This window comes from Elgaria multicarinata, chromosome 1 (assembly GCF_023053635.1).
Source record: "Elgaria multicarinata webbii isolate HBS135686 ecotype San Diego chromosome 1, rElgMul1.1.pri, whole genome shotgun sequence".
NCBI classification, from domain to species: Eukaryota; Metazoa; Chordata; class Lepidosauria; order Squamata; family Anguidae; genus Elgaria; species Elgaria multicarinata.
This window is the reverse complement of record NC_086171.1, coordinates 210,068,537-210,095,039: the sequence shown is the minus strand read 5'-3', so window position 1 is coordinate 210,095,039 and position 26,503 is coordinate 210,068,537. Positions and strand designations below refer to the sequence as shown.

The window sequence follows — 26,503 nt, the reverse complement described above, 5'->3', positions numbered from 1 at the left end:
TTTGGGTCTTGCCAATAGGGTAGGAGGACATTTTCGTTCCGCTGTTCTAAAGCTGATACTCAGACCTAGGCTACAGCTAGACCAAAGGTTTATCCTGGGATCATCCAGGGTTCACCCCTGCCTCAGCACTGGATCCCCTGTGTGTCACCTACATGAACAGGTTTGACCCCTGGACGATCCAGGGATAAACCTTAGGTCTAGCTATGGCCCAAGTCTATAATATAAGAAATATAAAGATGTCAAAGTGATAAAAGCCTGTTGGGAGCTGTAGGAATATTTTCTGTCTAAACGTGCATAGGATTGTACCCTAAATCAGTTTTATCTCCTGCATGGGATTTGAGGCTGCGGTCACATTTTTATGGATTTAATTTTTTTGTTTTCCTGTTTTTGACTTTTTAAAATTCTCTATGTTTTAAATCATGTATTTGATTGTTAAAGAATATAAACACCCCTTTTGTGCTTTTTGTTCGTCTGTTGTCACTATTGTATTGCAAACTTTTTTAAATAAATAAATAAATACAATATAAATAATGTACACGCACACGCGCATTCTTATAAAACCCTGGAACAGTCTTCCCTTGGGCATTGTTTCAGGAGTACTCTGGCAGAAGAAATCCAACATTTATAATTCTGGTCCAATTTAGTAAACCGAAGCGGTGCAATGAACAAGGGCTATTAATTAGAGAGCACAACCCTCAATCAGTCAGTGCTGAAACAAATCTTCGTTATTCCTGACCACTTAAGCGAGCCTTTTATTTTTGGTGATGCTATTTAGATGAGACGGTTTCCATTAGCGGAGGCTTCTGCTCCTTTAGAGTTCTGGCTGGGTCTGTCAGAAACCTGGAGTGGATTCACCGACCCCCTGACGTCGGAATCACCGGCCCCTACCGGTTTCCATCGATAGTAATGCATTATTTTGTGCCTCGACTTCTCTTTACAATTGCTGTTTACTTGGCCAGCAGAATAAATTCGCGCAGATAGCATGGGGAATCCCATCATGACGCTTTGGGAGGGGAATTTCCCAGAAGCAAGAATCCTTTTCAGAGGTCTCCCTAGCGTAGAAACAGGCTGTGTCATTTCCCTGCAGGCGGATGACACAATATGGCAGTCCTGAGCTTAGGGAAGGGGGAGGGACGGTTGGAGTATTTCCCTGGATGCTAAATACAGCAGGCGATGTCAGTTTCCACATCCGTGGTTTTCGCAATGTGCGATGCGTCCCCGGGCCATCAATGTGCAGGGCTCTCTTTCATTCTTAATGTGCTTATGTGAAACTGCATGAGACGCTCTGTGAAAATAGCATGAACCAACCGAGTCACGGCCTTACTTTGCTGCAATTTACACAAGGGGGCACATTCTCAAAGGTTACACTAAGCATCTAATACCTGAGTTAGTTTTTCTAGGAGATGCAGTGGTGGTGGAGCTTTAATACTCGAGGAGTTCATTCTTTGCAAATTCTTATACAAACTGACCTGATCCACACCACTAAGGGCATGTCTACACCATGTGTCCCCCCCCCCCCCCGGTCATCCCTGGATCGTCCCTGTATGTCCAAATGACGCACAGGGGATCCCGGGGTCAGGCAGGGATTGCCCAGTTATCCTGATTTTCTCCACGGTCCCGGGACCATCCTGAGGACTGTGGCTGGTGTGCCAATCGCTCCCGGGGCCTGAAACGGGCACGGAGCTGTGCAGGGTGGCTCCGTGCCCATGGAGGTGGGCAGCATTTTTGCCCTCCCAGAATGGCGCTGTGTGTGTGTGTGTTTGGGTGTTGGTTTTTTGTGTTTTTTTGAAAAACTTCTATTTCGCATGTGGGTCTCCTCTAGAAGAAGAAGAAAAAGTGGCCGCAACGTCCCTCTTTCCTTCTGGGATGTCGCGCTGCCGTTTGGACACTGGGGGAGGATCGCGGAAGCGGGTAAAGTCTGTGATCCTCCCCCATCCCTCCCTCCCTCTACAACCTTAGGAGTAGACATGCCCTAATACTACCGCACATGCAAGGGCCCGGAGGCTTTACCAGATGCCACCACTTCTTGTGGGGAGCGGGGGGGGGGGGGTTTGTTCGCGAGGCGCCCAACTTTGGGCCAGCTCCAGCTGCCGGTGCTGAGGGGCCTGTTCCAGGCATGGCTAGATAAGCCGTGGAAACTCCCTGAGGCGCGAAGGAGCTGGCTGCACGTGCACTGCCAGCCCAGTGGTGGTGGAGAGACCCCTCTGCCCCGCAGGCGCCCTGGGCTCCGAGTCCCAGAGCTCGCCCCGCCCGCACCCCAGGCCAGCAACTCACCTCCTGGGCGTCACCTCCGTCTTCCCGGCCAGCGCTGCTGCACCTCCTCCGCCGCACAGAACCAGCAGCCGCAGCTGTGGCAGAGAAGCCGGCGGCACCCGCCCACCTTGCACAACCCTCCGCGAGCCCTGCGGCGCCCGCCCGCCCGCCCTGGCCCCATGCGCAAGGCGAGGCGCGCGCCAGGCCCGACCCGGCTGAAGCCGCATAGCCAGGCCCACTGGGCCCAACCCGGCCGGCTGTGCTCGTGGTGCGGCGGGCGGCGCCCGCTTAGGGCTCGGAGCTCCTTTGGTGCGTGTATGAGCCCAGTTAGCTCTGGGGAGCACAAATAGGCCCAGGGCAGCCGCGGATCGTCGCTGAGGCCCCGAATCAGGCCACGCACATTCCCCAGCCTACATGGTGAGTGCAGAGCCGCTTAGGCGCTCAACAAGCCCTTGAGCCGCCTGGGCATCAAGAGCAGGGTGGAGGGATAACGGCACACTTTGCAGGCGATTCTAAGATGCCATCGATTCTAAGACGCAGCCCGTTTTTAAAGATGTTTATATTGGGGAAAAAATGTGTCTTAGAATCGAAGAAATATGGTAATTCTACTAATACTGATAATTAGAGGTGCAATCAAAGCCCTATGAAGAGAGACTGAAAGAACTGGGCATGTTTAGCCTGGAGAAGAGGAGATTGAAGGGAGGCATGATAGCACTCTTCAAATACTTAAAAGGTTGTCACACAGAGGAGGGCCAGGATCTCTTCTCGATCCTCCCGGAGTGCAGGACACAGAATAACAGGCTCAAGTTAAAGCAAGCCAGATTCCAGCTGGACATCACGAAAATCTTCCTGACTGTTAGAGCAGTACGACAATGGAATCGGTTACCTAGGGAGGTTGTGGGCTCTCCCACACTGGAGGCTTTCATGAGGCAGCTGGACAACCCTCTGTCAGGGATGCTTTAGGGTGGATTCCTGCATTGAGCAGGGGGTTGGACTCGATGGCCTTGTAGGCCCCTTCCAACTCTGCTATCTATGATTCTATGAATAGATTGAGGTGCTCTATGAGACCACTGATATAACCACTTTGTGGTGGCATTCTTTCACACATCACTTATTAACTAACTGATATGTTCAATGTGTTTCTTTGTCATCTGATCTGCACCTTTAATAATAAGTGGCAGGTGACCAGTTTTCATTGAGTTTGGGAGCTCCCCAGTAGGGCAGCTGGAGTAATCCGCCACATTCAATTTCTGACGTGGATTTTGCAGTTCTGCTGGAGCGGAAAAACATCCTGGGCTCTCCCTGGGTCCAGTTCTATCCAGTTTACTACTATCGCAGGAAAAAAAAAACCCAGCTAGATGTGCAAATTCATGAGCGTCTTGCTCAGCCTGTCTTGAATAAGCTGCTTTCATTCTTTTTATCCCTTGTGCTGTTGCTGACCAAGTCTTGCGGTATCTAAAGTATATGATAAGTGGCACATGAGCTTCATAAGCAGTACCACCGTGTGTATAATAAAAGCAGCTATGATAAAAATGAATGTGCATTTGACATGATATGCCAACATAAGTTAGGTGAGATCATTCATAGAATCATAGAATAGCAGAGTTGGAAGGAGCCTACAAGGCCATCGAGTCCAACCCCCTGCTCAGTGCAGGAATCCACCCTAAAGGACTGAATCAGGACTGAAAGCATAAGGATGGGAATGTTTTAAGATGGTGCTGGGTTGACTCAAATCTTGCTGAGGACATTTGGAGTTGACATGCATTGGCTTCAACGCATATCCACAAAAATCTGGTTTCGTTTTGAAAGTACATTTTTTTTTATATTACAGCTGCAATTGTCTGCAAGATTTGTATTGGACAATGTGTGTGACCTGTTCTGTTTAGCTCCTAGTTCATTTATTGAAATTGGCCACTTGGGCCTCAGCTAGACCTACAGGTCTAGCACGATGGAGGAGTGAGTATCTCGTGATATTTTTATCGCGAGATCTCCCCCTCTGTTTACACGCAGCGCGTTACGGCCTTGGAGGAACAGGACGTCGTGCCCGCCATTTAAAAAAAAACAACCCAAAAACCAGAGGGAGCGCATGAGCGCTCATGTGCTGAAAGTTAAGTGGTGTGTTTTTTTAAAAATAAAATTTTCCCTGCACCCCCCACCCCACCCCCAATGGGTGCAGACTGCAGAGCTCCTGAGGAGCTCTGTGCCCCATGCATGGTTCCCGGCTCCTTGTGAGTAACTGTGAGGAGCCGTGACAAACCGTGACAGCGGGCCACACTTTCCACTGTCTCGGGATCTTCCCGAGACCATGGAAAAAACACACCTAAAGGGTAGGGTGATATCCTGGGGAAAGGGAGGGATCCCTCCCTGCTCCCAGGATCCCCTGTGCGTCATGTGGGTGCACAGGGACGATCCCAGGACGATCCCCGGGATATCGCCCCATCTAGCTATGGCCTTGGTTTGTACAATTTTGGGTTGTAAGTTGCAATTAATGGACCCTTGATTTTGCATTCTGGCAGAAGCCTGAATCGTTCACAAGGATACAGCACTGATTCTGTCTTGTTTGGCCATCGTCCTTCAGGCCACATTCACACATTCTGTTTTTTGTGTTTTTTTTAAGTGTACACCTACGGTGTTTCGTATGGACATTTGAAAATGTAAAGTGTGAACAACAGACTAGTGGGGGCAATCTTGCATTTGCAGACATGTCCATTTTGGCTACATAATGTGTGAAAATCTTCCTCAGGGTAGCATGAAAAAACAGGCATGTGTTCCCTCACAGGGATGGAGTGTCACTTTAAGGCTGCTTGCAATTCAGACAGATGAATAGCTTTGGGGAGAGAGTCAAAGAGGGCCCAACGCTGCAACCTGCTTCTAGGGTGGGCAGGAGGCTTTGGTCACTGCTGTCTCTTCCTCAACACAGGTAGAAAACTGGTAGTAGGGTTGTTTTGTGCGTTTGAATAGGGGACCCTGCTTGCCTTAATACCGTAAGTGCCACCACCTCTCCCTTTCCCAAGACCTGGGGCTAATCTACACCTGCAGGCATTTTCAGCACAGAAGAGGGATGCTTCCGAATGTTCTCCGCTTCTGTGATCGGCACTCATGGGACACATGGCCCTGATGTGTACCGCAATTTCAGGAGTGCCATTGCAGGAGCCCGTGTGCCCCGTTATGCTGCTTGTGCATGTGGATCAGCAGAAGTCGGCGGTGCTGGGCAGATGACATGGCTACGGGGCAGGTTTTTTTTTTTTGCTGATTCATGAGGCATGCGCATGAGCGCAGACGTGCAGAAACACATGGGGGGATAGGAACTCCGTCGCATATGCGCTCTTGCGCAGAAATAGGTTTGTATTAAAAACACACACACTCGGCGGTTAAACACGCCAGTGCCCATCCAAAACATGTGGCAATGGCGGACAGCTCCACTCCTGCATGTCTCCGATACCCATGCACATGGCCTTCAGAGCTGATTGGCTATTAGTTGAACCTGGAACTCACAGTGAACAGCAATGACCTCTCAAAGGGGGGGGGGGCACACTGCAAAAGTTCTTTGGAATGGAAGTGAGAGAGCTGGAAAAACCATGACAAAAGCAGTCGGATATTCCGGGGAAACTGAAAGGTGGAGCCGAGATCACCATGGGAGCCGGTGAACATCATGTGCCCCGTTAGTGATGACTGCGGTACAACCCTGTAATAAAAGGCGGGCGTAGACTCCCCCCTAGTAACTTATATGGGGACATGGGAAGGAGTCAGGCAGCAGCTGTGGGTGCACCCAGAGTACTGATGGAGTGTCTTCCCCCGTCAGGGATGTGATTACGATTCCCATTCCCAGAAATGTCAAAAATCGCGGGCTCTGCAAGCCGCTTCGGGACTTACGCGAGCAACTGAACTGGATAAAAGCTCAACCTTTTCTGGTTTAACATTGGTATGCCTGTGCATCCCTTTCGTTTGGGCGTTTGTTTTCATGCAACAGCAGGTAAGCGTTGTAAAAGAGGTCTTGCACATCTTGATGTATAATCCTCAATCTTGTTCACCTTCAGAACACCTGCCTATTTAGCGAAAAAAACAGCAGCGTGAAACAGGCAGGTAAACAAGGCTACAACCGCATTACTGTGTTGGGAGGGGGAGGTTCTTGGCTTGAATTTGACCATGTGCAGATTCAGCACACACACATGCACACTATGTGCTGATCTGTTGGAGGGTAAGGCAAAATGCCTTGAATGTTGGAGTTCTCGACTCGCTCACGCAGCCTGTTGATCAGTGCTGCCTCGGTTTGAGTCTGTTGCTATGGCAGTACAATAATCTGTAGGACAGGGAGCCCGCAAAGACAGATGGAGCTTTAAACCCACCACCACCACCACAAGATGGTAGCCATATGCAAGGTCTTTTGAATCTTAAAAACCAGACGGGAACCGAGCAGGCCATCTGGGGATTTCTCTAGCTCTTCACATGTACTTCAGGCAAATCTTCGCTATTTGAACTAGTTAATGCAGTTACCTATCATGGTGAATATTCCCTGACTCTGGTGACTGACAGGAAGGGCACCCCTTTGAGGAAATTAAGAGCAGCTTCGTATATCAAAATATGCTTCAACTGGATGGATCTTGCTTCTTCTTCGGGTCTTCATTGATGACTGTATTTAGAATCATGAGTCGTTATATTGAAGGGTGTCTGGTTTTTATCGGCTTTCACCTATATAGCATGCTAGCTAACTCACTTACTGGAGCCTTCTGGAACTTTTGCTCTGCAGGGATCTACTGTTGTGTACTTCATTTTGTCTTGTGTGGATGCACAGTGTGCAGTCTGCTTGCAATACTCTAGTCTAAAATGTGTGAGCTCAACCTTTTTGGGAATTTGGATTAGAAGTTCTTGTGGTCCTTTCCTAACTCTATCTATGCATTTGGTGGCATGACTGCCCTAAATTCGGTGAATGTCAGCATTCACGGAGAATGCTGACAAATGAACAACCTAGGTGAAAATAAGTGTAGAATTTCTACCGTTCCAAGATATAGCCAAGCGGATGTTGACCATCACATTTAGGTGACTGTCAGCATTCTCAGGCATTCATAATTGAATATTGGATATTCACTGTAACATACAAGCTCTGTCCAGAAGACACCTTAAACCACAGTGGTTAGGGTGGATAAAAATCAATGATTTTTTTGATTTAAATCGGATTTTTTTGATTTAAATCGGATTTTTTTAAATAACAAAAAAGCCTTAACCACTATGGTTAAAGCCTTAACCACTGTGGTTTAAGATGTCTTCTCAACAGGACCACATTCAGAAGACATAGAATCATAAAATCATAGAATAGCAGAGTTGGAAGGGACCTACAAGGCCATCGAGTCCAACCCCCTGCTCAATGCAGGAATCCACCCTAAAGCATCCCTGACAGATGGTTGTCCAGCTGCCTCTTGAAGGCCTCTAGTGTGGGAGAGCCCACAACTTCCCTAGGTAACCGATTCCATTGTCGTACTGCTCTAACAGTCAGGAAGTTTTTCCTGATGTCCAGCCGGAATCTGGCTTCCTTTAACTTGAGCCTGTTATTTCATGTCCCACACTCTGGGAGGATGGAGAAGAGATCCCGGCCCTCCTCTGTGTGACAACCTTTTAAGTATTTGAAGAGTGCTATCATGTCTCCCCTCCATCTTTTCTTCTCCAGGCTAAACATGCCCAGTTCTTTCAGTCTCTCTTCATAGAGCTTTGTTTCCAGACCCCTGATCATCCTGGTTGTCCTCCTCTGGACACGCTCCAGCTTGTCTGCATCCTTCTTAAACCACGGCTTTAACCAAGATGGCTAAGGCTTTTGGCCTTAAGCACTGTGGTTAAAGCTGTAGTTTAGGGTGTCTTCTGAACAGGGCCATAGTTAAAAACTGAATACTGCCCTGCTGGAGAATCTTCCTCTTTAACAGTTGCTGGGAAGGGGGTGAAAACATGGTTTGATTTCGCGGGGAGAAGGCCTCACACAAGATCCTAGGCCTTGTATGCCATGAAGGCTGTTTCTAGGGGGAGGTAAAGCAGACAGTCACCTAGGGAGCCGCGAGATCCAGGGCATGAAGCAGTCCCCAAGCAGGCAGCAGCAATAGTGTCCAGGCAAGGCTGGGAACACAGTTAAGGAAAGTGCTGCATTGTCCAGTACTCGCTGTGGTTTTATGCCTCACTGTGTGAGGCAGTGAGCTGAACCCATCAACCCCCTAAGATTGGAGGGTGTGCAGCCAATGAAGACCTTAGAGCAGCTACAGGCCTCTTGAACCCATTCCATGCTGTTCAAGAACTAATAGTGGTAGTGTTGGAGGTGTGCCAAAATTCTACCTCACCTGTAGGCCATTAGGAGAGGAGGGTATGAGGAAGGAGGGGGAGATACTGAAAATCCTATCGGAATGGAGTAAGGTGGCTGGAGAGATGAAGGACTCAGAGGCTTGGAAGCCTGAAGACCAAAGTAGCATTTGGTAGCAGCAGTTGACTTGTGTATTAAGATCGGATTGCTTCTGAATCCCTTAAAATGATGGAGAGCTTTAAAGTGCAGTTGTGGTGGGGAAGCTCAGTGCTTCTCCTTTCTTTCTGAAACTGTTTTTTATGAGATACTTTTTCCAGGTGGGGTTCTGTGACTGGACGTAAATCCTGTTTGGATGAACATGGCTGAGATTTGTGTGTGTGTGATGTACGAAGCAGAGGTAGGGGGAAAACTCAGCTCCTCACTGGCACCTTTTTACTCTCCCCCACACATATTATAGGGATTTAGCACCACTCTAGTTGGATCACGTTATCAACATGCCTATTTGTTCTTTTAGGGAACCAGGTGCCCAAGGATGTAGTAGGTGGATAGTAAAATCCTCACACAGACCTTGGAGACAGTTGAAGGCGTTGTGGAGAGCTGAATTTTACACGTTTGTTCAACTCCCCACTTAAATGTTTAGCTTTAGTTTTCTGGTGGGTATATATTCAGGATCTCTCAACATTTACGGAATAACTAATCTGTATTAAGTGATTCTGTGTATGCTTTCTTGCTGAAGAATATAACTGTCTTATAGGATCAGTCTAGCATTCTTTGCAAGTATTTCAGCAACCAGCAGGTACTAAGGTAGGTGATCCACCGAAAATTAGGGACACTTATATTATTCCTTTTCCAATGTTTGCCTCAATTTCAGGGTGCCAAATGTCTGATCTCGTTTCCAGAATGGGAATAGTGCCTTAACCACCCACCTGTCGTTCTTCTCTTTTGATTTTTGAGAGTTTGTTCAGACCGCATCCCTGCAAAGTTTTACAACTTACAGGTTAAAATGACAGTGCAAGAAGGAATTGCGATGAGCTAATGCAGTCACATCAAGATTAATTTTTGCACTGGTTTAATGAATTCACTTAGGTGCACATTATTAACTTGTAAAGAGGGTGGGGGAAGACACAAAATGAAAACTGCAGCAATTTGCGCACATACCAGCTCCAAAATAAATTTTAGAAATTCTATATATTAAAACAAAAGGTAGTTGGAGTGGGCCATAATGAATCCGTGGAAGAATAAAGGAAGGGAAGGCTGGAAATTTGCTTATCCCTACTGGAAATTGGCTGGTGGACTATGGATTATGTTGTCTTAGGGCAGTGGTTCCCAAAGTGGGCGGTACTGCCCCATTAGGGGCGGTGGGATTGCATGGGGGGGGGCGTTAAGAGGCAAAGGGGCGGCAGGGGGGCGCTCGAGGTGGTCTTTTCCGAGAAGCGCCTCTTCAGAAGGTCTTAAGACCCAGGGACATTTTTATGGGAGAAGGTAGTTTGGTCCCAAGCCATATAGGGGAAGAATCTACGCATGTATTAGTACCGTTTAAGAAGAGTCCTTTTAACGGTGAATTGAGATGTTTCAAAAGCACTAAAACGCTAATGAAGAGACATACCCTGCTTGGTGTGCCCTGCTATCCTGCACTATGGAGAGTGGTTCAGAAGCTCCTGGTTGCATTTCCAACATCGTATTTGGTGGAATGTGGTTTTAGTGTGGTCTGCCTACTTCTCTCCAGGCAAAGAAATCAACTCCAGATTACTAAATGCGGTGATTTAAGACTCATGTTAAGTGACTTTAAGCCAGACATTATCAAGCCCAACCATCACATTAAGAATTTACAGAATAGTGAGGTACTCTACCCTAGTTACTAAATGTGATATCTAATATTTTTGCTAAATTACTATCAGACTTTGAAAAGATGATATCACTGGATCAAGTTAAATTGAATAAACTAAAGAAATGTAATTAGATTTTGAATAAATATTCAATTAATTGTTACTGGTTTGAATGTTATTGTCATTATCTTCCTTAGTGGGTTATTGAAAACCACTATTCTGAATAATGATTTTTATAGTGTAGGGTAGGGGGCACTGGGCATGAGTTTGTGGAACCAAGGGGGCGGTGACCTGAAAAAGTTTGGGAACCATTGGCTTAGGGCATGTCTAGACGGGGCAATATCCCGGGATCGTCCCTGTGCTTCCACATGACGCACAGGGCATCCCGGGAGCAGGGAGGGATGATCCCTCCCTTTCCCCGGGATATCGCCCTACCCTTCAATTTCAATTTTCCCGTGGTCTCAGGATGATCCCGAGACCGCAGTACGTGTGGTCCACTGTCTTGGTTTTGTCCTGGCTCCTTGCAAGTAAACGCAAGGACCTGGGACCCGGGCACGGAGATCCTCAGGAGCTCTGTGCCCACCGGGGATGGGGTGTTTTTTTTAAAAAAATGTACAGTTTGCGCAGGAATACTCCTGTGCTCCTCTCCGATTAAAAAACAAAATGGCGGTCGTGATGCCCTCTTCCTCCTGGGACATTGCGTGTCGCATGTAGATGAGGGGGACGGTCTCGCGATCATAAAACCGCGAGATCATCCCCCCCCAACCCCCGTCGTCTAGCCATGCCCTATATTTCAGGGGAAATGTGCGGGCAAGAAAAGGGCAGCGCTCCTCCTGCCCCACTGGGCATGTTGTGCGCTAAAACTCCTCACCCACTCAGGGATATTGCTTCATCCCAGTTTTAATACCTCCTCTGCTTTTCTGTGATTGATGCAGGCCAGGTCATAACCTTGATGCTCTTAGTTACGAGTTGACCCAGAAATATGGCTAACCAGTCATAGGCCAGAGCCCAGTTTTTAGAGGCAAAAAATACGACTACTCAATACTGATAGATTTATTCATTTTACATATTTATATCCTGCCTTTCTCCCAAATCTAAGGCAGATTGATGAGTCTCTCTTTCTTTATTTACAGTCAACAGACCAATATAAAACAAGAAGATACACCATTATATAAAACAATACGAAGTAGGGATAAAGAAAGAAGAGGTGTGGAAGGAGCCGAAACCACGGGTCCCTGTGGTTCGCTGAGTGGTGGTCACAGACTCTCAAGACACAATTTCTCTCTCTTTAGAAAGTTTATTACAAGCAGCGCTGCAGGGTGACAGTCTCAGAAGACCTGATGAACTGCCCAAGAATTTTAGGAAAGGCTAACATATTTATAGGGTCAGTTCCCCTTAGATACAATGGCAGAACTTTCCCACCAATCATAATACAGCTCTGTAATACAAGAACCAATGAGAAGCAAAGCATTTAGGCATGTACAGAGTTTAAGTACTTCTCTGACTAGAATACACTACATATATGGGTATTGCAACAGCTACAGGAAATGCATCTCTATCTGTTTCTTTTTTTCGGTTATCTTGCCTTGCAGACATCTTACTCCACCCTCCAACTGCTGGAGTGGACACCGCCTGTCTTGTGACATGGTTTCAGCATCAGCTTAATCGTGAAAGCAATTTCAGCATAAAAAATATGTTTTAAAGAAGCAGGAAGCCATGAACTTTATGGTTTATATAGCTAATGATTTATAGAGCTATTTTCCTATACTTATGGGCATAGTAAAAGAACCACCCAGCTTGATTTCCTCGACAGAGGGAGGGTTACAAAACCACTAAAGATACTAGATTGCTATTTTTTGGTTTTTGAAAAGGGAACAGAATTGGGTTATTGGGGGCTAGCATAGTGAGAAAAAGGAGGGATATATAGATAATAAAATTGCTAATTTGTGGATTTAAGCACAATCAGACATCCATAAGAGATCTGGTGCGGATGGCCAAATTCAGGAATTTGTCCACCTGCTCAGTGGTAGATTTACTGGAGCCCTGAAGTAGACTAATTAGAAGTGACTCAGGGGAGCGTCCAGGGAAACGTTGCATAATAGGACATAATAGGTCTTTCCTTGCCTGTTGGTAAAAATTGCAATGGAAGAGCACATGCAGAATGGATTCCACCTCGATGTTATTACATGGGCAGTATCTGTTTTTGGATGGAATTTTCTTATATCTGCCCTCCAGCAACTTGGAGGGGAGGACGTTAAATCTTGCTAGGGCGAAGGCCTTCCTGTATTTGGGAATGGTTAACCAACCCAGGTATGGCATTCCGTCTTTGCAAGAAGGGACTGGGAGACCCAATGATTGGGGGGGAACATGGTCCCCAGGCAGTTCCCCGGAGCTCCTGGTGGTCCGGTATCCAGTAGTAGATTGATGAGTCCTTTTCAGAGTTTTATGTGCTCAATGGAATTTACTTAGCTTATATGCTAATTTTCTTCGTTCTGTTTCTTTCCCCCTGCCTTCCTTTTCCTCTTTTTTTTTTTGTCTTCTCCTTTTCATTTCCCCCTTTTTCCTTATCCCATGTTTTCCTTTTCTTTTTGAAAACACTTGAAACCAATAGCTCGCAAACGCAGACTTATGGTGCTTCCAGGTATGAAGTGCATGAAAATCAAAGTCCGTGTGTTGTGTCGCTCCTTGCTTTTTGTTTGGGAATGAAACCTGCTAAGTTTTATTTTAGGGGGGGAAATGACACAAAAGAGAGACCCTCTAGGTCAGTGGTTCTCAACCTTCCTAATGCCGCGACCCTTTAATACAGTTCCTCATGTTGTGGTGACCCCCAACCATAAAATTATTTTCATTCTTCTCTACATGATCCATTGTCATGGGATGGTTTGCTAATGAAAATAATACATAATAGCTTTAATAATACAAAAGATGATACATGACATAGTTCAGTCAATACAGTTTCCTAAGACCATTGGAAATATGTGTTTTCCGATGGTCTTAGGCGACCCCTGTGAAAGGGTCATTCGACCCCCAAAGGGGTCCCGACCCACAGGTTGAGAACCACTGCTCTAGGTAATACAGTAACAAAGCCATATATCCACACACCCACACACCCACCCACACACCATGTACTAATAAAAGCTTAATATAATCCCCTCCACCTTTTCTGCAAACATCTCAGGTCTTGCTTTGCATAGAGAAAGGGGGATAAAGGAATTATTAAATGGCTCTTTCAAATTAAGACAAAAACTGGTGAGTACAGAGGGCTGAATCCAGCAAATATTTTAAGCGTCCTGAAACCATGCAGCTACAATAGTGACTGGCATTCCCTAAAATCTAGATGATTACTGGGGCCGGATCTACACTACTGCTTTAAAGCGCTTTATAACAGTTTTATAGCGCTTTAAAGCAGTTAAAGCACTTTATAACTGTTATAAAGTGCTTTAAAGCAGTAGTGTAGATCCGGCCTGGGTCTTCACCATCCGCTTGGCCTGTGCCCACAAATGGATAATCAAACATAGTTTACAGCTACAAGAGCAATCGAATTACTATAAAACTGGGCGCAGGGCTTTTAAATGTGTTTTACGTATTTGTTGATTGATGGCTTTTGTACAGTATCCCTGCCGATTCCGTCTATGCATTTTGTTCCCTACTAACTTTTCTCTCCTCCTTTCACAATCTCCACATTGTCTGTTTCTTTATGTAGCCATTGAACATATGAGATTGCCTTATATCTAGCCCATTGCTTGCTGGGGAATGCTTGGAGGTTTTTTTTTCCTGTCCAAACATGTATAGGATTGTGCCTTTCATCTATAACAAAGTTACCTTAAAATTGACCCCATTCCTAGTCTCAAAGCTGTGTAGGAGCCATCAAAAATTCACTTCCTCATCATTAGCTTCCATATAGCCTTGGTGACGTACAAAGACCAGTATAGGATTGGTCTTGATTTCTCCTGAAGCCAAAAAAAGACCTACCCAGCTAATCTGTTAAATTATTTACATGCCTTACAAAAGACATGGAAGCCGTCCTGCATCCAGTATTCAATTTGTAAACAGAAGAGATGCCAGGGCTTATATTTTCCAAGAAGCCATACCCTCTGGTGTGGAATACTTGATCCTTAATTTCAGTTACATGGTGACTGGGTGCAATTTACTCAGGTGCAAAGGAAAAGCACTCTGGATATGATCAGGGTGCTCTTTTCTCTAATCAGTCTGCAAATGCAGAGGGGGGAATCACTCTTTGCTAATAAACAACATAGCGGGACTAGATAAAACTCCTAAAACAGATTTTATATGCACAAGTTCAGCTTCCATGTATAAATTAGGCATTGAGATTGCTTCTCTTGCTTCTAAATATGCCAAGCTGCAGGATATCTTATGTAACATGATACTATTACAGAAAACAAAGCTTAGAAAACGTGTTAGCTAGAGCTGTGAGACCGCTATGTTTCAAGTATGAGAATTTTTGCATGCAACTATTATCACACATCCTATCTTTCGGACAGAGCCCGAAAACATCTTATGGCTCTTGTTTTAGTATTTTAAATTGTCCAGTAGATGGTGGCTTTGGTTTTGCCCTCCAAAAGAGGAGATATAAAAAGATTATATATATAATATTTAGTAGCCAATCTAGGTTTGAATAGATGGAGTTTGCAGACGTTTGAGTTTCACAGAATTCTTTATCAGATTACCTCAAAATCAAACTGCATAGTATGGAAAGATATGTTGCCTGATAAAGGATCTTATTACAAGCAAAGTCATGTATCCCCTACACTACCAGGAAAGGAAAGGAACCTCTCGTGCAAGCACTGAGTCATTACTGACTCTTGGAGGGACGCCAGCTTTCGCTGACGTTTTCTTGGCAGGCCTTATAGCGGGGTGGTTTGCCATTGCCTTCCCCGGCTGTTATTACCTTTCCCCCAGCTAACTGGGTACTCATTTTACCGACCTCGGGAGGATGGTGCCCTTCCATCTTTCCACCCTTGTAGCCACCTTGCAACTTGGGACAGTAACGCTATTCAGGCATTTGCCTGCTCACATGTGGGGCAAAATTGTGTAGGGGGGTATGGATGTGCAGGGAAGCCGCGTCCCCAGTGTCCCTGCACACTCCGCTTCCGGTTAGACCTTCGCATGTTGAGTGTGAAGATTTGTACAATGCTCTGAAAACACAGTAGCTCCATGAGAAGACAGGATCCACAGGCATGGAAGATCCATGAGCGCATTCAGCTGAACAGAGCCCTCTACAGACCTTTGTACTCAACATATGGGGGTCTAACCGGAAGTCAAGTAAGGGCTTACATGTGTGCTCACATCCCCCTACACACTTTTGTCCTACATGTGAGCAAGCAAATGCCTGAATAGGGCTAGTGTCTGTCTGTCTGTCTGTCTGTCTGTCTGTCTATCTATCCCCCTTCTCTTACCTCTTTCATTCACCCTCACCCTTTCTGTTCATCTCCCTCCCCTCGCTTTTCTGTTTGGATGAAGACAGATGTAAGATCTGTAAGATGTTAGACACATTGGGCTGTTGTTGTTGTTGTTGTTGTTATTATTATTATTATTATTATTATTATTATTTATTTATTTATTTATATAGCACCATCAATGTACATGGTGCTGTTCACCCACAAAGTGAACCTGGATTTGCAAAGAGCATAAGAGATTTACATTGCAGCTAGGTGAATGCTGGATCAGTTGTCATATGGGCTGTCATGCGTTAGGTAGGTTGTCCATCTTTCATTTTTCAATGGGCTATGTACATTTATTCATTTAAATGTCTGTCCTTCACCTTGTTAAAAAACACACACATACATTTTTAAAATGGTGAAACTGCTCCAGAATAGGGGACAAGGAAAAGCGTACCGGGGACATCTCAGGCACTAGCCAAGAGGCGCTGTCCACAGCTGGCTTTTCCTCATTTCAGAATGTTATATCTGTCTTCATTCTTTCTCCATCTCTCTCCAAAAGATATTAGTGGCTCCACTGGTGCAACCTCATCTTAGATAAGGTCATGATGACCCAACTGTTGATTATGGCTAGATCTACACTACTGCTTTGTAGCGGTATTGAAGTGTACTGATAACTGTCGAGGCACAATCCACATTCCATATACTGCTTTCATAACGTTATTACCTGCTTTTTAGTCCACATTTGTAATGATTTGACACAAGGTGTAGAACTGGCCTATGACTCAACAGTTGAAGAGCAACGTACTTTTATATATTCCTTTAAATGGATTCAGAAAGGATTGGTGCTTTTATTTGCCCAAGCAGTTTTTGAGCATGTATAGAAAGCACACGGGAAGCCAAGATAACCTGGACCAAATACTAAGACAGATTTAAGTAGATTTTTGTGCATTTTAGCTATTTGCATCCTGGCCTTCTCTTTTTCCTACTGTAAAATGGGTAAGTAGCTGTGCTTGTCCCATAGATTGTAGAATAGAAAGTATGAGGGTACCTTCCTTGTTAACCTTAGACGAAGAGTCGTCAGAATATTTGCATTCAGCTTGCAACAGCTATCCCTTCCCTTTCCTCTCCGTGATCCATTTCTCCAAATTGCTGTTTCTCCTCACTTCCCTTGCGTCCGGTCACGCCCACCCATGTGCTCTTGTAACTGCTTTATATAACAGATAAAATTAACCCTTTGTGGTGTGTGCACGCGTGCATTTGTGGGAGTGTGTATTGTTTTGTATAGCCCGTATTGTGTTTTTGTGTATGATACTGTAGCTGATTGCTTTGAGGCATGATCCAGCCGTTCTGACCCCGCCTTCATAATGTGTGTGCTTCTCAGTAATTGGTCATCTGTGTTGCCTTTGCTATGAGCAGTGAGCAATTGTAGTATTTTAATTTAGCAAGAAAAGCAGATTGTCGTATTTAATGAAAACTTTAGTTCTCCGTGAGCAATGTACATAATGAAGCCAGTGGAGGAGGCAGGAATTCGAATACTTGGTTGTGTTGCACTGTATTTTATTCTGGTGATTGTAAGCATGTTCCTTGCAAGCAAGATAACACCACTTCTAGAAAAAGTCAGTGAATATTATCCTATCAGAGAGTCCAAGCAACAAAACCAACTGGGCTAAATTAACCACAGAGAATTCTTGGACAATTTATTTAGTTCTCACTTCCCACATTTCTCTCTGAGCGATGCATTAAAATTAATTCTGAAGTCTTGTTGATGCATTCTAAGGTAATAATGTTCAACTTGGCAAATTTGATACTTCCACTTTATATTTTCAGCCAAATAACAAATCAGTTATTGGGAACGTTGAATGTGAGTTCTGGCTGGGAGATTTTTGCTTGAGAATCTCCCCCCCCTCACAACTCCCAATTCATTTCAGCTCTAAAATAATGTATACTAAAATAAATCAGCCCGGAACCGCAGAAAAAGCTGGCCCAAAGGGGGTAGCCTATATCCCGGGGCCAGGCAGGGTTGATCCCTGCCTGAGCTCGGAATCCCCTGTGTGTCATTCTGGACGCACAGGTGCGATCCCGGGTATCAGCCCGGGATATAGGCTGGTCTAGCAATGGCCTCTGTTGGGAATCTTACAGAGAGGATTAAAAAACCCCAAAGCAACAACTCTTTCCTCCCCATGATTTCATTGTTTCCAGACATTTTACATCTCTAGTCTTTCTATAAAAAGGTTCTTATTAAATAGTTGTTGAAAATCATTTTGGGGAAGTAAAGGCTGTGCAACAACATATAAATACTTTTTCGTAAATTCCAAAAGAAATTATTTCATAATCCAAAGCTGCTCAATGTTTCAGAAAAAAGCAAAAATAGTCCTCAGAATGTGTTTTTTTTAAGCGTTTTTTTTTAAATTTAATTTAATTTTTAAAAACCATCCATTTCTTCCCCCAGGCCTTCACATTTCCATTCCCACCTCAGCACCCTATCTTTTTAAAACCACTGAATCACACTAACTCTTCCACAGGGTAAACCTGTTATGCCACCCTTATAAATTCCCCCCAGCAGTATTTTTGTCTTTTTACAGCGTTCTCTTTACACTAAAATCTTCAGTGGATTCCTGGAACTGTGCTATCAGCCTTGACCTCCAACAAAGAGATTTATTTATTTAAATTATTTCTGGGCCACCTTTCAGGGCAGGAGCCCACCCAAGTTGTCTTACAACAACAAAATAGAACAAAACAATTTCAGAAAAAACAACAATACACACAAATGCACACATAGTCAGAAGAAGGCCAGAATAAACAAGTAGATTGTCAGGGCCTTCCTAAAAACCTACCTGTGAGAACAACAAATTCCAGTGGTGTGGGGCCACAGTGGAAAAGGCCCTCTCTCATGTACTTACTTATCTAAATACCCTCAAAAGATGGGCGAGTGAGAATGCCTCTGTTGTTATTCTTAAAGCGAGGGCAGGCTGATTGCTGATATGGGTGAAGGCAAGCCTTCAACTAATTTGGTTCCAAACCGTTTTAAGGCTTTAAAGGTCAAAACCAGCACTTTAAATGATGTGGAAGGAACGCTTCCTTCCTTCCATAATGTAAAGAGAATGCTATAAAAACGAGTGTAGGATGGGGAACCTTCCTCTAAGCATCAGTAGTGAGATACATTGGTGACTGCTGTGTTCTGCATTCAAAAGCCCTTGCAGTCATCTTCCTCCGGGTGTTAAAGTCAAAAGAATAGAGACACAACCCTTTTCCCCACTTTCCTGCCATTTTGCTCCCTCACTCCTACTTTAGGGTGTTACTTGAAATTGCCTAAGCTATCAAAACCTGTCCCCCTCTTTCTGTATTTGCAAGCTGTGTGACACAGGCAGAATTTCAGGGAAGGAAGTGGTTTTCAGGATGGGAAGTTCCTCCTTCTCTCTCTCTCTCTCTCTCTCTCTCTCTCTCTCTCTCTCTCTCTTCCTGAATGTGACTTTCTTTCCTCTTGTTTCTCCTCCTTCCAATTTAGACTCATTCCTCCTTTGAACCAGCTGGAGCTTCTGAGGAACCTGAAGAGCAAATCTGGATTAACTTTCAGGTTAGTAATATTGCTCGGAGACTTGCAAAATAAAAAGAGGATATGAGGGTAAGAACCCCAAAACCAGAAGGGACGTAAGCAAAGGAAACCTACCTCAGTGGGTGTCGAATTGACATTTGATTGAATTGAATAATGGGTTTTCTTCAAGGACAGTTCTCTCAGCATTCCTTGAGAGGCCTTCGTAATACAGCTCTTGGCTGAAATACGAGATAGAACTATTGCCTTTGAAGAAGATACATTGGTGACATGCATTGGGCATTTTTATTCAATGTAATTCATTGACCTTTCAGCATTAGTTTGAGGTTCATTTCTTTTTGCTTCCCTTGCCTTGTAAAATGCTTCCTTTCTTATACAGGCTGCTTTGTCTTCTATATCGCCTGCTCTCTCTGGCCATGGCTAGACTAGGCCTATATCTTGGGATCTTCCCAGGATCATCCCTTTGAATCCAAATGACACACGGGATCTCGGGAGCAAGCAGGGACAACCCCTCCATTTGCCTGGGATAATCCTTAGGTCTAGCTAAGGCCTCTCTCTCTATCACCAAGGGTTTCTTAAACATTTCCTTCCGAGAAGTTTCAAATTCTTTTGGGGGTGATGTGGGTGGGGAGGAATAGAACTCACGTTAGAAGTGACTATGGCCTAGAAGAGTATTCTTGATTTCCATTCACAAGACCAATGAATGCAGATTAGTTAGCCTTTAACATGTTTAAGTCACTACATTGTTCAACGAGTCTGGTCAATAAAGGGATGGATTTTCCTACTCTTCCACATGGAGAATGTGGATAGGGAGACATTTTCCTCCCCCTCCCATAATACTAGAACCCAGTGGGGTCCTCCCATGAAGCTGATTGGTGGGAGATTCAGGACAGATCAAAGGAAGTACTGTCCCACACAGCACATAGATGTAGTGATGGCCACCAATTTGAATGGTTTTAAAAGGGGGTTGGATAAATTCCTGGAGGCGAAGGCTGTCAATGGCTACTAGCCCTGATGGTTGTTTGCTTCCTCCAGTATCCGAGGCAATAAGCCTGTGTGCACCAGTGGCTAGGGAACATGAGTGGGAGGGTGCTATTGAACCCGTGTCCTGCTTGGGGGTTACTGGCCAACAGCTGGTTGGCCACTGTGCAAACAGAGTGCTGGACTAGATAGTCTGATCCAGCAGGGCTCTTCTTATGTTCTTAACGCCTGGTTGGGAGGGAGAAGTTTCTCAATTGCAAATGTACTACACAGATATTCAGACAAGACTTAAGGAGAGCTATTTTCTAGCTGTAATTAAGCTCCATACCTGAATTACAGGTACAGGGAACCTGCCCCTTTGTGTTGATTCAAACTTGGGATGCAGGAAAGGAGGATGACATTTTTGTATTAGCAGTAATGGGATATTGACTTGGTTCAAAGCTTTGCATACACTCTTGTGCACACAGTTCGTGTTGAGCACTGAGAAGAGAAGACTGAGGGGAGACATGATAGCACTCTTCAAATACTTGAAAGGTTGTCACACAGAGGAGGGCCAGGATCTCTTCTCGATTCTCCCAGAGTGCAGGACACAGAATTTTGAAGGCAAAGGGTGACAGGTGGGAGGCCTACAGCTACAGCTGAATATGAGTCAACAGTGCGATATGGCTGCAAGAAAGGCAAATGTTATTTTGGGCTGCATTAATAGAAGTATAGCTTCCAAATCACGTGAGGTACTGGTTCCTCTCTCTTCGGCCCTAGTTAGGCCTCATCTAGAGTATTGCGTCCAGTTCTGGGCTCCACAACTCAAGAAGGATGCAGACAAGCTGGAGCTTGTTCAGAAGAGGGCAACCAGGATGATCAGGGGTCTGGAAACAAAGCCCTATGAAGAGAGACTGAAAGAACTGGGCCTGTTTAGCCTGGAGAAGAGAAGATGGAGGGGAGACATGAGAGCACTCTTCAAATACTTAAAAGGTTGTCACACAGAGGAGGGCCAGCATCTCTTCTCGATCCTCCCAGAGTGCAGGACATGGAATAATGGGCTCAAGTTAAAGGAAGCCAGATTCCAGCTGGACATCAGGAAAAACCCTGACTGTTAGAGCAGTATGACAATGGAATCAGTTACCTAGGGAGGTTGTGGGCTCTCCCACACTAGAGGCCTTCAAGAGGCAGCTGGACAACCCTCTGTCAGGGATGCTTTAGGGTGGATTCCTGCATTGAGCAGGGAGTTGGACTCGATGGCCTTGTAGGCCCCTTACAACTCTGCTATTCTATGATTCTATGGGCTTCCCCAGGCAGGGAAAAAACAGGTGCAGCCCACTGTTCAGTACTGATGCATGATAGGCCTATCCCTGACACGTCAGAAAATAAAGAACTTATGCATACAAAACCTTTGTAGCCACATGAGAGCTTCTGCATGCAGAGAGAACCCCTAGATCTGACTGAGTAACATCTGTTTATAGTGATGGTGAGACACATACCATCTTAACAGCAGCCGAGTCTCAAGCTGTGCCCAACAATTGTATGATTCTAAGTCAGGGGTATAAAAATGTAATAAATAAATAAATAAATAAATAAATAAAGGGGTGGCGTACTATTGGGGGAGGGGAAACTCGATTTTTATTCTGTTATTGTTGTGTTTTTAATTGGGTTTTAACGTATTTGTTTTATTATTGTTTTATTAAAGTCTTATCTGGGATTGTACGCCGCCTCAAGTGCCGTTTTCTTGGTAGAAAGGTGGGGCACAAACGTAAAAGAATAAATAAGTTGATTTTGAAAAGTGCTTTAGCCTTGTCTTGTGTGATTGTCTATGTGCACCTGTTAGTTTTCTTCCTTATGGCTTTCGGACTCCTGACTTGTCACTACATTTTGTTTAGCTCTGAACTTTTTGTCTTTACTTCGAATGGTTTTAGTTTTTGTGAACCGCCCGGGGAGCTTCGGCTATTGGGCGGTATAAAAATGCAATAAATAAATAATAAACTGTGTATGTGGATCCTCCTTCTCACCTGACTCCATTGCTAATGTACTTTTGCTTCTGTTTAAGGAAAGAGCAGCAACCTGAGCCGTCTCCAAGGTCTGTATGTTCTCAGAGAGTCCATTCTCATGCATTCTCACGTCTCTCCCTCTCTCCCTTTCTAAGTTTGTGTTCCCGCGTGTCATGCGTGTGATGCTCGTGGCGACGAGGAGCTGAGAGCCATTCAAATAAACATTGTAAACCTTCAACTTGCTCGTCCCGCGCTGTGAGACCTATGTCCGCATGCCTTGTGCATACCCGTGATGGTGGTCCTTCGATCATGTTTTCCTTCTTTCCAATGGCAGTGCGCCATTTAGCTGAGTGGAGTCTCTGGAGCGGGGGCTGCGGCAGCATCAAAACCAAGGTTGAGATGTGGCATAAGTGCACTCAGAAATGGATCAAAACTCTTGGGTTGTAAATGTCCTGGGGAAGAGCTGGCGTGTCTCCACATGGGAAATGGAAGGGCCTTATGCAGTTTCTTGTTGCCCTTTTCAACTTGAGTTTCCCAAATTAAGGGTTTAGAGTGATAAAGAGGTGGTGGTCATTCTTCGCATTCCCTTCTTCCCTCACCTATATTTCTGCCTTTCTTTTGGTCCCAATAGCAATGAAAGAAAGGATATTCATGTACCCACCAACATTTGTCACACGTCATTGTTTTACAGCAAGTAGATCATTACTGCGAGAAGGTATCAGTTCCTCCAAGGCTAACGCACTTCACCAAAAAGCTATGGAAATTTTAATTTCGAAAGGTACATTCCCTGAGCATGTACACTTAGGGTATGGTAAGCTGGTGCTGATAGATCAGGCATGAGACTGCTGTAGTGATGGCTTCAGCCAAGTCTAGCACATGGGCATCCACCAGGGAGGCTTTGCTGGCAAGTATAATAATGCTAGTCACTTCTCTAGCACTGACGGTATGGATGGCTTCCCTGCCATCAATGTTTTGGAGTGTGGGCCAAGCAAAGTTGGCGCCATTGTGTCCATATTAGGGAGTTGGATAAGGGAGTTTTGTACTTGTCAGGTTGATTGAAACCATGGCTTTAACCATGGTGAATAAAGCAAACAGCCTTATTCACTGTGGTTAAAGCAATAGTTTGTGGTGTCTTCTGAACATGGCCCAGCTTTCTGGCTTAACCACCATGGTTAAAGCTATAGTTTAAGGTGTCTTCTGAACAGGCCCAGAATAATGCTTTAGTTGCTGTGACATTGTGCCTTGTAACTAATGATGATTTCTGAGTTCTGTGAGTGTTAGATACTGCAATATGTATATTTTTTACACTGCCACGTACATCTGGCTCCCAAATGTTGCCATTTGCAGAATTCCCAAAGTCCATAGATTATTTATAAAGTTTCCAGATCTGATTCTAAGGCAAGAAATCTAGTTTTCTGCCAACAAGATAGCTACAGGCTGAGGGTATGCTGAAGTATTAAGCCAGCTTGGTACTCAACAGCAACTGGCATGTTGACGTGCAGACAGTCTATTATATAGGTTCAGCTTATGGTATATGTTGAGCTAAAGACTTTCAGGACTTCCATCAACTTTGATTTAGGAAAGATGTAACATTGTTCCCATTTTTACCTTTATCCTTCATTTCTTTACCCTGTCAAACAGGGCAGGGAACTGCTGGCATGTTGCCTGGGTATTGTCCAAGGTGCCCTTGGATCTGGCCCACAGCTTTCCCTCCCCCATCCTGGGAGAGAGAGAGAGAGAAGAGGAGGGATGGGGGTGTGGAGGAGAAAGAGATAGATGGAGATGGAGAAAGATAAGGGCAGAAAGAGAACGGGGCAAGAAGGAAGCTGGTGACAAATATACAATACATATAAGATGGAGAAAGAGCGAGAGAGAGAGAGAGAGAGAGAGAGAGAGGATGTCAGAAAAAAATGGAAGGCCCACCACCAGCTGTGCTCACCCACCTTTGGATTTGGCTCTGCCCACCAGTGGCCCCCAAGAGATTTCTCATGAGGGAATGTGCCTTGACATGAAAAGGTTCCCCACTTGTGCTGTAAAGCTTCCAATGTTACTCAAAAGTTTTGTTGTGCCGGAACTGTGTATTTCCATATTATATGGTGTTGTTGCAGATCATAACCTTAAATATTTAGCTGTTACATCTGGTTAGAGGGTTTTCCTCTTAGTTTTGGCATAGGAAAAGAGCTGTGGTTTTTGACCACAACCCAAGCTGGCTCCCCAGTTGGTTATGGATCTGTGTTTAGAACCTCTTGGGGATAAAAACTGTGCTTGTAGAACTGCTGGGAGATATTCGTTTCGGAGAGATTTATGGACCAGTTTAGATGTTATGGGGGAAGGGTGGCTCCTGTCAACCTGTGTTTCCCCTGTGATGCTTGGTAAAATAAATGTGCAATGTCATTGTGCTCAGAGTTTTCCTGCCACCATTTTGATTCATTGGCTGCTGCTTGCAGGGGAGGGACTCTGAGCTCAGTGATGTGACATTTCTTTTACTGGAAATTACTGGGAGAATGTGGGAGGCAATGTTAGTTGATGGTAGTCATGTGGTCCACGTAATGTCTAGTTTGGCCTTATGATGTAGCTGTCTGACGTTTGCAGACGAGTTAACAATTACAAGTAAGAGCTTGCAACAGGCTGTGTACATCTCAGCCACAGGGCAAAAGTGGCACCAGCTTTATTTATTTATTACATTTATATGTGGACTTTCTTCCAAGGAAGTCCAGGTGATATACATGATTCCACCTGCTTTTATCTTGACAAATACTCTGTGGAGTGAGATAGGCTGAGAGATAGTGGCTAGCACAAGGTCACCCGGTGAGCTTCAAGGCCAAGTGGAGATTTGAACGTGGGTCTCGTCAGTTTTAGTCTGACACTTTAATCACTACAGTGGTTATCTTAGTACAGATGCATCAAATTCTAAAGCCTCTTCATATTTTGGAAGTCATTACTGTGCAAAAGACGGTTGGTCTTGCCAGTGGAGGCTGGCGGCTTGGATATTAGTGGGGCGGTGAATCTGGACTGGGTTTCACCCCACTGGCATCTGAGCCACCAGCCTCCACTAGCACTTGCAGAAAGTAGACATCCCTTTATCAGAGGCAAGTGGTCCATTAGGCAGCAGTTGCGTCTGGTCCCTAATGGATGAGTTGGTGGCTCCCTTGCAAAAATTCTGAACTCCGGCTGCAACCCACCCCCAGTAAAACATATTTTTTAGTGTGTGGCAGTATTTTATTTTAAGGTGTGAGTCCAGTAGAGATGGGCACAGCCTACATTTGGCTCACACTTACATGCACGTCTGCATGGACAGTGCCTTTCTTCAGTGCTGAGCAGCAGAGAAGAGCGCTTCCAAAGCATGGAGGCTGGCTCTAGCAAGAGTGCCTCTCCAGTTGAGAAAGCAAGCCTTGGAAGGCACGGATCCTGCTGGGATAGGGAGTTCTTTTCCTGCTCTCTCAGAATACTAGAGATTGGGTTCATCCAGTGAAGCTGAATGGTGGGAGATTGAGGACAGATAAAAGGAAATACTTTTTCACATAGAGGTATACTATTCAGCATGGCCGTTTCGACACCTAAGGGTTATCCCAGGAAAATGGAAGGATTGTCCCTGCCTGCTCCCGGGATCCCCTGTGTGTCATTTGGATGCACAGGAACGATCCCAGGGGAAAAGGCAGGTGTAGAAATGGCCCATGTCTCTTCTTCAAGAAGGATGCAGACAAGCTAGAGGGGCTTTAGAGGAGGGCAACGTGGATGATCAGGGGTCTGGAAACAAAGCCCTATGAGGAGAGACTGAAAGAATTGGGCATGTTTAGCCTGGAGAAGAGAAGATTGAGGGGAGACATGATAGCACTCTTCAAATACTTAAAAGGTTGCCACACAGAGGAGGGCCAGGATCTCTTTTCGATCCTCCCAGAGTGCAGGACACGGAATAACGGGCTCAAGTTACAGGAAGCCAGATTCCGGCTAGACATCAGGAAAAACTTCCTGATTATTAGAGCAGTGCAGCAATGGAACCAATTACCTAGAGAGGTCATGGGCTCTCCCATACTAGGGGCGTTCCAGATGCAGCTGGACAGCTACCGGTGAGACATGCTTTAATGTGGATTCCTGCATTGAGCAGGGAGTTGGACACGATGGCCTTATAGTCCCCTTCCAGCTCAACTATTCTATGATTCGATGCTTTTCTGAAGGTTCCCTATGGATTTTCCCTTATCAGGCAGTTTGGTTGCCTCTCTTAGGACCGTTTC

General features: G+C 45.1%; 1 protein-coding gene across 3 annotated transcripts in view; it reads left to right on the top strand.

The window, feature by feature from the left end:
- The window catches only part of KCNQ2 (potassium voltage-gated channel subfamily Q member 2), a 153,558-nt gene that overhangs the window by 84,613 nt on the left and 42,442 nt on the right, over window positions 1-26,503 (top strand). For 2 of the 3 annotated variants that reach the window (XM_063147123.1, XM_063147104.1), the window contains exons 9-11: window positions 12,968-12,997; window positions 19,264-19,332; window positions 22,331-22,360. In XM_063147123.1, coding sequence (XP_063003193.1) covers window positions 12,968-12,997; window positions 19,264-19,332; window positions 22,331-22,360 — 129 coding nt within the window. The remainder of the gene's footprint in view (window positions 1-12,967; window positions 12,998-19,263; window positions 19,333-22,330; window positions 22,361-26,503) is intronic. The other variant, XM_063147113.1, reaches the window with a different exon arrangement.